This window comes from Pseudopipra pipra, chromosome 3, assembly GCF_036250125.1.
Source record: "Pseudopipra pipra isolate bDixPip1 chromosome 3, bDixPip1.hap1, whole genome shotgun sequence".
NCBI classification, from domain to species: domain Eukaryota; kingdom Metazoa; phylum Chordata; class Aves; order Passeriformes; family Pipridae; genus Pseudopipra; species Pseudopipra pipra.
Window position 1 is genome coordinate 87,636,485 of NC_087551.1, and position 12,342 is coordinate 87,648,826.

General features: G+C 36.3%; 1 protein-coding gene across 10 annotated transcripts in view; it reads right to left on the reverse strand.

Moving 5' to 3' along the window:
* ADGRB3 (adhesion G protein-coupled receptor B3) overlaps positions 1–12,342 on the reverse strand; it is a 459,919-nt gene that overhangs the window by 259,617 nt on the left and 187,960 nt on the right. For all 10 annotated transcript variants that reach the window (XM_064650227.1, XM_064650228.1, XM_064650224.1 and 7 more), the window contains 3 exons: positions 7,786–7,950; positions 3,921–4,085; positions 2,729–2,893 (listed from right to left, as the gene is read on the reverse strand). In XM_064650227.1, coding sequence (XP_064506297.1) covers positions 2,729–2,893; positions 3,921–4,085; positions 7,786–7,950 — 495 coding nt within the window. The remainder of the gene's footprint in view (positions 1–2,728; positions 2,894–3,920; positions 4,086–7,785; positions 7,951–12,342) is intronic.

Consider the following 12,342-nt stretch of genomic DNA (forward strand, 5'->3'; position numbering starts at 1 on the left):
ATATCAACTTCAATTTCTTTTGTTACCTAGCTGTCTTCATTACTCTTATGGGACAGATCTAGTGTTCATTCATCTTGTGTAAGTTTTCTGCAGTGACTCCAGAGTGACTAGCCACTTAACAAACCTAAAAGGTTTTTTTACTTTCTCTGATTTGTTTCAAATTTTCTAAAGTTATCCTTTACAGAAAACTACTTTGAGTGCAGTGTACTGCTGACCTACTAGGAGTAAAATTCAACTTTAGACATTTGGAATGCAACAAAGGATAAATGACTGAAACCAAAATATCTTCATATTTTTGTTTTTTGTTCCCAGAATACTATACAACGGAAGGAAAAACCCAGTTTTAAAATTTAAAACTGTGAATAAAAACAAATCACAAAGAAAGATACTCAAAATTTGTCCAGATACCAAACCGTTTGAGAAACCAACTTTCAGATGATAGTTCTGAGCCTCCCTTCCTTAATGCTGCTTATATTCAGCTTCTATAAATGTAATTCAGTCCCTGCCCAAACCATTTGAAAACAGTCACTGAGAAACTATGAAGAAAATCTTGTATAATGTTCAGATAATACAGAACACAAACTACGAAGTGTCCAGTCAAGATTTTCAGTCAGTAAACAGCTCTGTTTCATAGCATCTTATTAAGATCAGCCACCGTACTAGGAAAAGGCTTTATTCTCGTTTTGCTTCCACAGTTTAAAGTCAGCTATAATTTAACTTCTTGTAAGTCTATAGACCTCTGGGGGATAAAAGAAGGTGCAGCTTCATCCCCTTTACAAAAATATTACACAGGTTTACAGAGCTGAGGATCTGGTCTTATACAAAGCAATGCTAATACAAGAAAAAAAAATTCAACATTTTAGTTTCTCATGTTCTCAGTGGTTTACATGGGAAATGAAACCACTGGGAAGAAAATAGCTTTTCCGAGATATTTTAGGACTATGGAAGAAAAGCAGAAAAATAATGAAATTTGCTTATATTTTAAACAATTTTCTCAGTATAGTACTTTCAAATTTTGGTGTTTACACAGTGTAAATCAACACATAATTCTGTAAAATTCTAGTAAATTATCCACTCTCTCCATTTAAATCTGAGACACTTTAGTAAATGTCAGTCTAGATGCAGATAAATTAAATCTGTTATTCATGTACAATCATCTGCACAAGTATAGCTTGTTAAAAGGTGATTTAGGTTATGGTTTTTATAAGCACACTGATTTTATCTGGAATTAATCAAGTAAATAAATAAATTTACCAAATGGCGAACAAAGCTCTGTGTGCATTTGACTTGTAAATACATCTGTAAAATATTCTATTAACAGCAGGTGGCAACCTTTGAAAATTGGACTGCAGCAGCATGGTTTTACTTTTATATATAAATGTTAATTATTTCAAGAATGGTTTTATAAGCAGAAGCTGGTTCATCTGAACGTCTACTTATTAAGAAGGTTCATATTAACCTTCTTTTAGTGTTGTGGTTTTATAGAGGAAGTCTGCATTACCTATGGAAATTACAGTTTCTTTAGGAATTCAAGACAAATTCTGTTTTGTACTGCTTTTCAAATAATGAAAGTTTTATTAAAATTAAAGACATCATTTAAAAACCAAGTTAAATTTGGTTAGCTTCTACAGTATAGTGTTTTGACTTTATAACTACAAATAGTCTTTTTGTTGTTCTTCAAATGCAATGTGATTTGTTGTTCTACTGTATTGAAAATACCTTGAAAACTGTTCTTTGATGGCTACCAAGGGATAAACATGCTGTCCACGAAAATATGGGGTTGCTAACATAAAATTCACATCTGATATATTTCTCATTTCCTGACCCAACACATCTCTGCCGTTTAAGCAAAATGTCCAGAAGTCAAATTGCAAGATTGATTTTTTGCTGCTTCTTGGCTTGCAGTTCAGATCACATAATTTCCCAAGTGAACAGCTAGAAAATCTTACCCTACTTACACCTTATTTTGTTATCTTTCACCTATCCAACAATGCATTCTTTTACTTTAGGACAATGTGTCTTGACCGATAAATATTACTTGATTCACCAGTTATTCTTCTTTATTCACCATTTTTTAAGAAGCTCAAAACTACACTTTTATTAGCTTTCACTGAGAAAGACTTAAATCTGTTGGGAGAGCAAAGAAAAAGTGCTGCAAAGTAATATATTTAAGCATTATATTAAAACAGGAAAGATGTGCCTTTTAAAATTACTTTCCTTTTTAGAAAATGTTGCTCATGTATTCATTCATTCTCTACAGTATGGTAAGGCCGACTTCTTCCCCTGTCTTTACTGCAGTGGAATTTATCCCAAATGTATTACAAAGATGTCACCCGTACATTGGATAACAGGAATTCCATGATTTACAAAAACAGCTCTGGTATTCTCAGAAATAGTGCATTCAAAGAGAATTTCTGTAGCAAATCTTTGGCATTCCAAATACTATAGGCATTCCTAGGAAATAAAATATTTTTGATAAGTTTTTTACTATGGTACTGTGCTTTATTTAAAACGTGATGCAGCGCTCATATATCCAATTGGGCTAATTTTACACCTAGCTAGATAAACACTACTGAGAAAAACATCAGTGACTTGTCTAAAGCAAGGCCAGATATGGCTCTTTACAGCTATTGCTCTATGGACATTGATCTTGCCTTTCCTCAAGATATCCATTAAAGTAAGCCATACTGTAGCGTAAATAATAACAGCGATTATATTTTCATCTCACCAGGACACCTCTGTTCACTGCACCGTCTAACTTCCTCTCCAGTTCCTTCACACTGTTGCCCAGTCACAGCAGCACCTTGACAGATCCTTATCCGCCTCTCCCAGCCACCATCACAGGATTTGGAACAGCCACTCCAATGGCCCCACTGGTTCCACTGGCCATTTGCTGTTTGGAAAAATATAATTCAAGTGGTGACAGGATTAAAGTCATAAAGAAGAATATATAAGTTGTTCTTTACTTGGGTAAGAAAAGAAAGCCCCTCCAGATATAACTAACAGTGGTACATGTGGGCTCATGGAAAATGAGGAAGTCTATACTGGTCTCTTAAATATGGGATTGTTGTCTAAATGACCGGCATCTCGAGACAGACTAAAAAGAACTGACACACATTAATTTTCACTTGGTCTGCAAAACTGACATTCATCTTTTTTTTATTTTACTTGTATACTGCTTTTGCACAGTAATGATACACATTTACGATGTGCATAAGTACCTTTAAAAAACTAAATAAAACCATTTTTGAACGTGATATTTTAAGATCTTGATTTTTACATGCTATGACAGAGAAAATGAGGCTTAAAGGTAAGTACATACATAATGTACACAACCTGAAAGGCTGCTTTAGTACTGTCAGAAGATCATGAAGTAGTCTCAGCGCAAAAGCAAGTCGGTTCATATACATTCACTTTCATAAAAAACTTAAGTTTTTTAGGCTTCAAACTGCTGAATGTCCTTTAAACAGCGATAAAACCATAAAGCAGCGTGTGCAGCCTGTCATGTAGACTTTCAAAGTGCATTCTTTAGCTTTTCACCTCATCAAATAAACAAGAATGAGGACCCAGGCCTCAGAGAATCACAACAGAATAGTTAGGGTTGTAAGGGACCTCTGGAGATCATTTAGTCTCCAACTCCCTGGCACGGCAGGGTCACCTAGAGCAAGTTACACTGGAACATGTCCAGGTGGGTTTTGAATGTCTCCAGAGAGGGAGACTCCGCGACCTCCCTGGGCAGCCTGTTCCTGTGCTCTGCCACCCTCAACATAAAGAAGTTCTTCCTCGTGTTGAGGTGAAATTTCTTGTGTTTCAGTTTATGACTTCCTGAGTTCTGGGGGTGCCTGCTCTGCCCCCTGCAGCCCACCGAGCCAAGCCTGCCATGTGCCCTCTGTCCTGTGCTGGACCCCCTCAGTACTCACCCGTGCACTCGGGGTTGTAGCACTCCCGGCTCTCGGCCCAGGGCCCTCGGCACTCGGAGCCGCCGTGGGCTGCTGCTGTGCACTGCCGGCTGCGCTGCTGGGTGCCATTGGAGCAGGTCACCGAGCACTGGCTCCACGAGCTCCACTCCTGCCACTGTCCGTCCACTGCCGCCGTGGGCACAAAAGAGATGGACACAGCAGAGTTACCAGGCAGGTGATCACAGCCCCTCAGGCTGGGCCCAGCCTGGTTTCTTACAGCAATCAAATACAGAGGCCAACATTATGAGTTGCTTTAAAATAATTTAAAACTGTTTTCCTTTTTCTTCAAGTAAAGAGTGTTTCCTTTCCTCTAATTGTGCACTAATATAACAAAGGATAAATAATGATTTTGGTCACATACATTTTGAAGGGCCTTATTAAAAAGAAGGCCTTATAAAAAAGACTCGTCTTTTTAGGCAAAAGTGAGGGCTGGTCTTGTATGACGTAAACTCTGAGCCCTTCGAAGTGATTTATTAGAGTTGCAGTGATAGTTCAGATGAGTCAGCTTATAAGATTATTGGTCCTGACCATGAAACTGGATGCCTTTATTGAATAGGAAAAGGAAAACGAGAGTTACCACTTTGCCTCACAGATAGTCTCTCTTCTATATATTTACAATACTGAATATACTTTTATTATTCACCCTCCCTGTAAGGTAAACGATCTTAGTTCTTCAACATGCTTTTGAGGAAAATGTAGGACAGAAACATTCTGCCTTCCTTATTGGGTCTGCTGTTGTGTTTGCACATCATGCAATCTTCTTTCCGAATCTGGCAAGTTAAATGTCTAAACAATATGGATATGATGATCAGTTCTGTATTTAGTAATTTGTATTAGCCTGTGCATTTGAGTGTGGATGCATAGTCTTCTGAATAAAGGTTAATGACTGCTATTTTTACTTTTGTATATCAGACAGCTTCTTGGGGTAAATAACATTAAAAACCACGATAATAAAAAATGTATCCCAATTAAGATTCCATACAAATGAAAAATTATATGGTTTATAATACATAATAGGACTAGACAGCATGTTTGAAACAGGTAAGCATTATGGGATGATTTATGACTAATTACGCTAATTCAGAATCCAGCATCCATATAGACTTCAGCAATCATCAGTTCCTTACTGCCCTTGCAGTTACCCAATATAAACCCAAAATGTAGGTTTTAATACAATTTTGATTAATACTCGTCCTTGAAAACCTAGTTTTAAAACTACTAGTGCTATAAAAGCACCACTGCCGAAAACGAGGAACTTCACTTGGAGTACTTGCCAATTCCTGTTTTTAGGATTCCTCTAAGGGAGGGTTAGAATAGCACCTCCCTAAGTTGGTGTTAATAATTAAAATAGGAAGCAGAATCTTTAAGTTAGTTTTTAAACATACAGTTCTGTATGAGTGCACTACTCTTCAGTGAAGTATGGAGGTGAACTATTTTACTATTGTCAGACATGAACCACAGAACATTTCAAAGATACTATCTGTATCTCTAATGCCAAGAATCTCAGCAAACAGTGAATTGGAGAGTTTTTGAGGCTTTCCCCTAAAGTCCTATATTAAATATTCTATGTAATGCCTTATTGTGAACCACTTCTCAATAAGACGCTTCCGAAGCTATGAAGTTGCTCTCTGATAATTTATTCTGCAGAAAATGGAAATTTTCCCAATCATGGAAGCTAGCTCCACTCATTAATCATAAAAGCTTTATGTGAAGAGGAAAACATTGTGGAAATTACATTTCAATGCATCTTCAGTTTTATTCATGGCTATATACTATTATTTAAGGTAGGAAAGATTGAATCAATTATTATACTGTCTTTGGAGAAAACTCATTCTGTGGTTTCTCATATATATTTCATACATCTCCCTTTATCTTTAGGAGCAAATTGCATATGAGTTTTCTGTTTTAGAAATACCATTAAAAATAAACAATTCAAGATGAAGATTCCCTTATAAAGTTGAACATGCAAATTGCAGCAAATCTTAACATTGAGAAAAGATTTTAAATGTAACAGTATGTAACTTCCTCTGAAAGTCATTTAGGTACAAATAACTGTTCAAAATCCAGAATTCTCAAATAATTGTTTATTTTGGTTAGTCGTAATATCTTTTGCGTTTCTTCGTAATACTGAAGTGATTGCATTAATTTCTTCTCTCCTGTTTAATTTGTCATTTTTGTAGTTGACAACTCTGCTTCATTCTCCTATAGCATGTTAGTTTGGTGTACACACATGTAAAATTGCACAGCTGGATTAATTCAAAATTGGATTAATTTTGAATTAACTGGATTAATTCAAAATTTTTGCAGCTGCATTCAGTGTTAAGACTTTTTCACATATTTTGTCCTAAAGTTGGAGTATGCTGACCAGAAGAAAAGCAAGGTTCAGCTTTCATAAAAGTCTATGAAATTTAGTTTTTATTCTGTGAGGCACTAAGTTCCATTTTTTTCCTTCATTTCAGTTTTTAAATCATCAAACAACCCTTTGCTAATGAAATGCCCATCAATTTTTTCCAGGAAGAGTGCTGGTCATGGAGAATCTATTTTCAGCAGTGTTGTAAACTGGTTATTCAACAAATCCACTACATGGGCAACCTTCACACTGTCAGGCAGAACTCATGAAAGAAATTTCTCACATTACAGTACTCGGCACTTTTTTAATACCCAAGTATTACAATCAGTTTAATAACTATAAATTATTATTTTATATATTATATTATAAAAGATATTAGAGAGTGTCCAAAGGAGGACCTTGAGGGGAAGCCTCAAGGTTGGAGAGTGGCTGAGGTCACTTGGTCTGTTCAGCCTGGAAAAGAGGAGACTGAGGGGGGACCTCATTGCAGTTACAGCTTCCTCGTGAGGGGAAGAGGAGGGGCAGGCACTGATCTCTTCTCTGAGGTGACCAGAGACACGATCCAAGGGAATGGCCTGAAGTTGAGTCAGTGGAGGCTTAGCTTGGATATCAGAAAAAGGGTCTTCACCCAGAGGGTGGCTGGGCGCTGGAACCAGTGTTCCCCAGGCAAGTGGTCACAGCACCAAGCCTGACAGAGTTCAAGAAGCATTTGGACAATTCTCTCAGGCACATGGTGTGACACTTGGGGATGGTCCTGTGGGCTAAGGATTGGACTCGATGATCCTTTCGGGTCCCTTCCAACTCAGCATATTCTGTGATTTTGTGGTTCTGTGATTATTATAAATAACTTCTTTATGCTTATCAAACTTTTTGTAATACTCAGGTATTATATACACGTATATATATGTACACATACATTTAGAAAAATTAAGTCTAAATTAATTATAGCCCGCAGACAAAAAAGGTAAAAATCAATTTTGAAAGAATATATGATTTTTTTTTAGTTAGTTTCAGTTTTAGTAGGTGGAAGGTTTAACATGAAGCCCATGCATTTTTTATTTGCTTAGTGACAGTTTTTGAAATTACAGTACATTTCTAAGCAAACAATTCAAACAGATACGGTGGACACAAACTGTGTGACCTCTAAATATTTCCCTTTAAGCCACACTCAGGAAGTTGTTTGTCTTTTGGTTCTCCAAGACCCATCCTGAATCAAGATTTCCTACACAAGATACTGTGCCTTACAGAGACAGTACCTCAAAGAAAAAAAAAATTGGTTGCTTCTGTAGTATGTTGAACAGAATAACCATCCTGATTATCTACTTTAATCCCAGTCACAATTATGAACGATATTATCCAACTACTCACTTTGGACAATGTGGTTTTTTTCCTATGTGCAAAGAGCTATGAAAAAAATGACAAACAACCCACATAAAATGCATTGTAACAAAGCAGAGAGTTGCTATATGAGCTCACCAGGACAGAGTGCAATATTGCAAGGTTTGTGTTGTGTTTCAGGTCCATCACATGATCTTCCCCCATACTGGGGAGGTATACATGACCTTGTCCTAGTTCTTTGGCCTCGACCACATGTGAATGAACACAAACTCCAAGGTGACCATTCCTCCCAAACGCCATGTACTGCAACAAACCAGACAGATTTTAACCAGAAACAGACACACAAGTAACAGAAGGATTAGAAAATAAACAAGATCAATATTTTAAATGGGAATTATTTTTCCAACTTCAAGAAAATCGGTACATAGGTAATCTTTATCATTGGAAAATAAATACTTTTAAAAAGTTAGTTAATTTCAATTTAAAAGGCATATTTTCTCAGAAATATATTTGACTTTGAAACATTATTTCTAATATTTAAACTAATCTCACTTCCACAGTTTCTGTTCTTTCACACTTTTAAGAAAGATGACTTCCTTTTTCAATAGTTATGACATCTTCGATGCCTGATTTGACATGTTTAATACCCCTGATTTTCAGGAGACTAGTCTTTGTGAAAATCAGGCATATGCTTTCTGCAACAGGTCAACTCTAAAAACTATAAGCAATCAAAATTAAGCTTTCTTTTGAAATTATAGGAATTATCACATAATTTATTACTGTGTCCCCATCATAAATTGGGGCAGTTATCTTACAATTTTTTCAGTTGTTTAAATTCTGGTGGAAATATGGCAGCGCATGTGTTTGATTATATTCCTCAAAAATTCCAAGACCACATCCTCAATAAAGATATGTGCCATTTCCTCACATGAACATATTAATTGATTTAACAGACACAGTAATACATATATCACTCTTAGAAAAATGTTCACTCAACAAACTTCAGATACCTTCAGAGTACACAATAAACTGCAAACATATACCAATATTTTTTATATACAAATATTTTATAAAATAAATATAAAGAATCATAGAATATGAATCTTTCTCTCCCTTAAGTATTTTCAACTGTAGGAGAAATATACAATATCCCTGTGAGCTTACATACCATACGCAATCCCTTGACAAAAAATTGGAGTTACAGTCTCAGAAAGTTCTCTATTATACTAGAGTTAAGCATGTAGTTGTAAAACAATTCCTTACATGCACTGGTAAGACAGTTCTCTATAAACTGAAAAATACTGCAAAAAAAAAAAATTCACAACATTACAGAAGAAATAGATTTTGTGGTTTGTCCTCACTTTTTTTCATCACTGTGAAAGAACTTCTCATATATATGTTTCCTTTGCCCTGAAGGCACATATCACCTGCCCAGTTTCTACAAATACAACCCTTTTCTTGTAAGGATCAGAATAACATTTCCTGAGGTGAAATTCAGTTACAAGGCTGCAGAAGGACATTCAGCTCCCTGCCATATTATCACAAATTCATCAGTAAGATCAAGGGGAATTCTGCAAGTACTAACTTCTACTGCCTTTCATTAAAAGTAAGAAAAATTGTCATTTCAGATGCTATGTTGAGATAAAAAGTTTGTTAGCTAACTTCTGAGACATTGTACCTGACAGAAAATGTCAAGCTTTATTCAGGGAAGATTTTAACCCACTGAATAACAGCTCAATCGATGAAAGGTTTTTAGTTGTCCACGTACAAGTAGTCAAAAAGAACCACGTCCTACATGGCAGTCCTTATTAAAATTATCTTATTCCAAATATCACATCCATCTGCATTATATTAAAAAAAACACAACAAACCCAAACCCAAAAAACTGAGGAAGAGTCCAAATTAATGTAAAAGTGACAGATTTTGGTCTAGTTAGTTTAGAAACCTTGATTAACTGTGACATTTTGGTCAAAACCAGAAAGCCGAGCTCTTCTAAAACTAGTAAATTGATGACTATACTTGCATGTAACCCTTTAAGTTTCACCTGTTCTCAACAGGCACTATACTTTGACAGCTATTCTCAATTTTTTCGTATGTGAAAAATGAATGAGAAACTAATTTATCAGACCAGATTCCAAACAGTAGCTAGTAATAATAATGATATAATTTCATCTCCTGATACCACAAGGGTTAATTAAGATGTTCAGATGCAAAAAGAATTTCAAAAAACATTCAACTTAGCAAAACAAAATTAATCCAAATTATAAAAAGATTATTCTCTAGAAAAATACTAATTTAGAAAGGTCTTGATGCTATGTGGACGCAGGGTGAGGTTTTCCAGAGTACGCATAAGTTAAAGTGTATTGATTAATTTGGAATTTTGATTTTATGCTGTCAAAAATATTCTAAGTTAGTTATCTTTATTTAAAAACTACAAAGAAAGTGCTGAGGTGCTCTTTAAAGATACTGTCTTAACTCAAAAGGTTGTATATTTCTTCTGGCAAGATTGACTACATATTAGCAGCAGCACAGAATAATTCTTTCATGATTCTGGATCTGAACATTAGACAAAACATTTTGTCCACTTTAGGTGGAATCAAACTTAAAGCAACCTCTATCTGTTTGTGGTTTAAATGATCCAAAATCATCTTCCATGACAAATTTTAGCTCATTGAGTAAAAATTTCACAGTACCTCTTGCATGTATAGACTTGTATATCTGAAACTAGTAGACAAATAATAAAGTCAAGGATGGAAAAGGCATAACACCAAAAAACAACTAATGTCAGCAAACAAATATCAATGAGAATTAATATGTTCAGTGCATTACAGGAGTGCTCAGTATTATCCAGATCAGCTTTAAAAGAACATATTAATTTAAAATTTCTTACCCCTAAATTTTTTGATATTTCATTTACTTCTTTCTTATTTTCTAAATGAAAAAAACCCTATAACATCTGAAGAATTACAGCCAGATGAGCTATGCCAAATTACACCAGATGGAGAGCTGGCCCACAGAGGAGTTACTGTTTTCTATAACACAGTTTCAGATGCAAGATTCATTATCTGGGACAAAAATATTCAGATTATTGCCAACTTATCTGTCAAAAACATTGCTAGCACAACGAATTTGGATTACTGCAGAGCATCTTTCCCTCTCTCTGCCACTCTGTGAACCTAATCATGTTGAAGTGAACACCCACAGTGTTCACAATATGCAACTGCTGTGAAGTGGGCGGAGGCGTGAGGCCATGCTGGCCTTCATCCTACAAGCATATTTTGGAAAATTTTTATTGGGCTTTAAATGCTATTTATTATTCAACTTTAAACTGAACAGACACTGAAAAGTTGTTATGGCCATTGATGTTTCATTGTAAGTAGTACTGGTCCAGTACTGTTTAGAATCTTCATCAATGACATAAACAGTGTGATTGAGTGCACGCTCAGCAAGTTTGCAGACACCACCGAGCTGAGGGGTGTGGTTAATAAACCTGAGGGATGTGATACTACCCAGAGGGATATGGACAAGCTCGAGAAGTGGGCCCATGTGAACACTATGAGGTTCAACAAGATCCTGCATACAGCTTAGGGCAACCCAGTATCAACACAGGATGTGAGATAAAAGGATTGAGAGCAGTCCTGTGAAGAAGGACTTCGGGGTGCTTTGTGAATGAGAGGTTGGACCTGAGCCACCAATGTGCACTTGCAGTCCAGAAAGCCAATCGTATCCTGGGCTGCACCAAAGGAAGTGTGGTCAGCCGGACCAGGGATGGGATTCTGCCCCTTTACTCCACTCTGGTGAGACCCCACATGGACTGCTGTGTCCATCTCTGGAGCCCTCAGCACAGGTTGGAGCAGGTCCAGAGCATTACCACAAAGCAGATCAGAGTGATGAAATACCTCTCCTATGAAAACAGATTAAAAGAGGGATTGTTCGGATTGCAAAAGAGAAGGCTCCGTGAAGACATTACTGTGGTGTGCCAGTACTTAAAGGGGGCCTCTAAGAAAGATGGGGACAAGCTTTATGATGGGTCTTGTTGCACTAGGAAAAGGGAAAGAAAAAATTACCAGCCAAAATAGTGCTTTTGAGCACACAAATGTTTGAAATGGCTTAGGGTATTCCTGCTCCTGCCATATCTTGCTTTACCCGTAAGCCTGAAAATGCTGAGCTTCAGTTAAATTTTGCCGTAATAAGTCTTGAAGGCAATGGAAAAGGAGAAATAGAAACTGAGATGACCTGCAGGCATGTAAATTCCATGTTCTTTCCCCTTGAAGTTTTAGGTGTGCTAGAAATTATTCACTAACTGAAATGATACAGCAGCATTGCAGTACTGGATCCTGAGGTGTCTTCACTCTCGAAAGAACCAATGGCAACAAAGGTTAACCTGAGCTATGTTTTGTTGCCTTCTATGCTGCACTTCTCTAGAATAGTATTGGTCTGGAATAAATATGAATAAACCAAAAATTATGTAAATAGTAGTTCCTTCATTATTTCACTTGAATTATCAGGAATACTATTTTGAAATTTAAAGTTCTATTTTGATATATACATATGTATATGTGTGTGTGTGCACGTGTGTGTGTGTGAAGCTGGTGAATCTCATTTTCAAAATTTTCCAGGACATTGAGATACAGAGAGATGTATTCCCTAACATCCCAGTGAGTATCTTGGACATCATATATAATATGTAAAGTG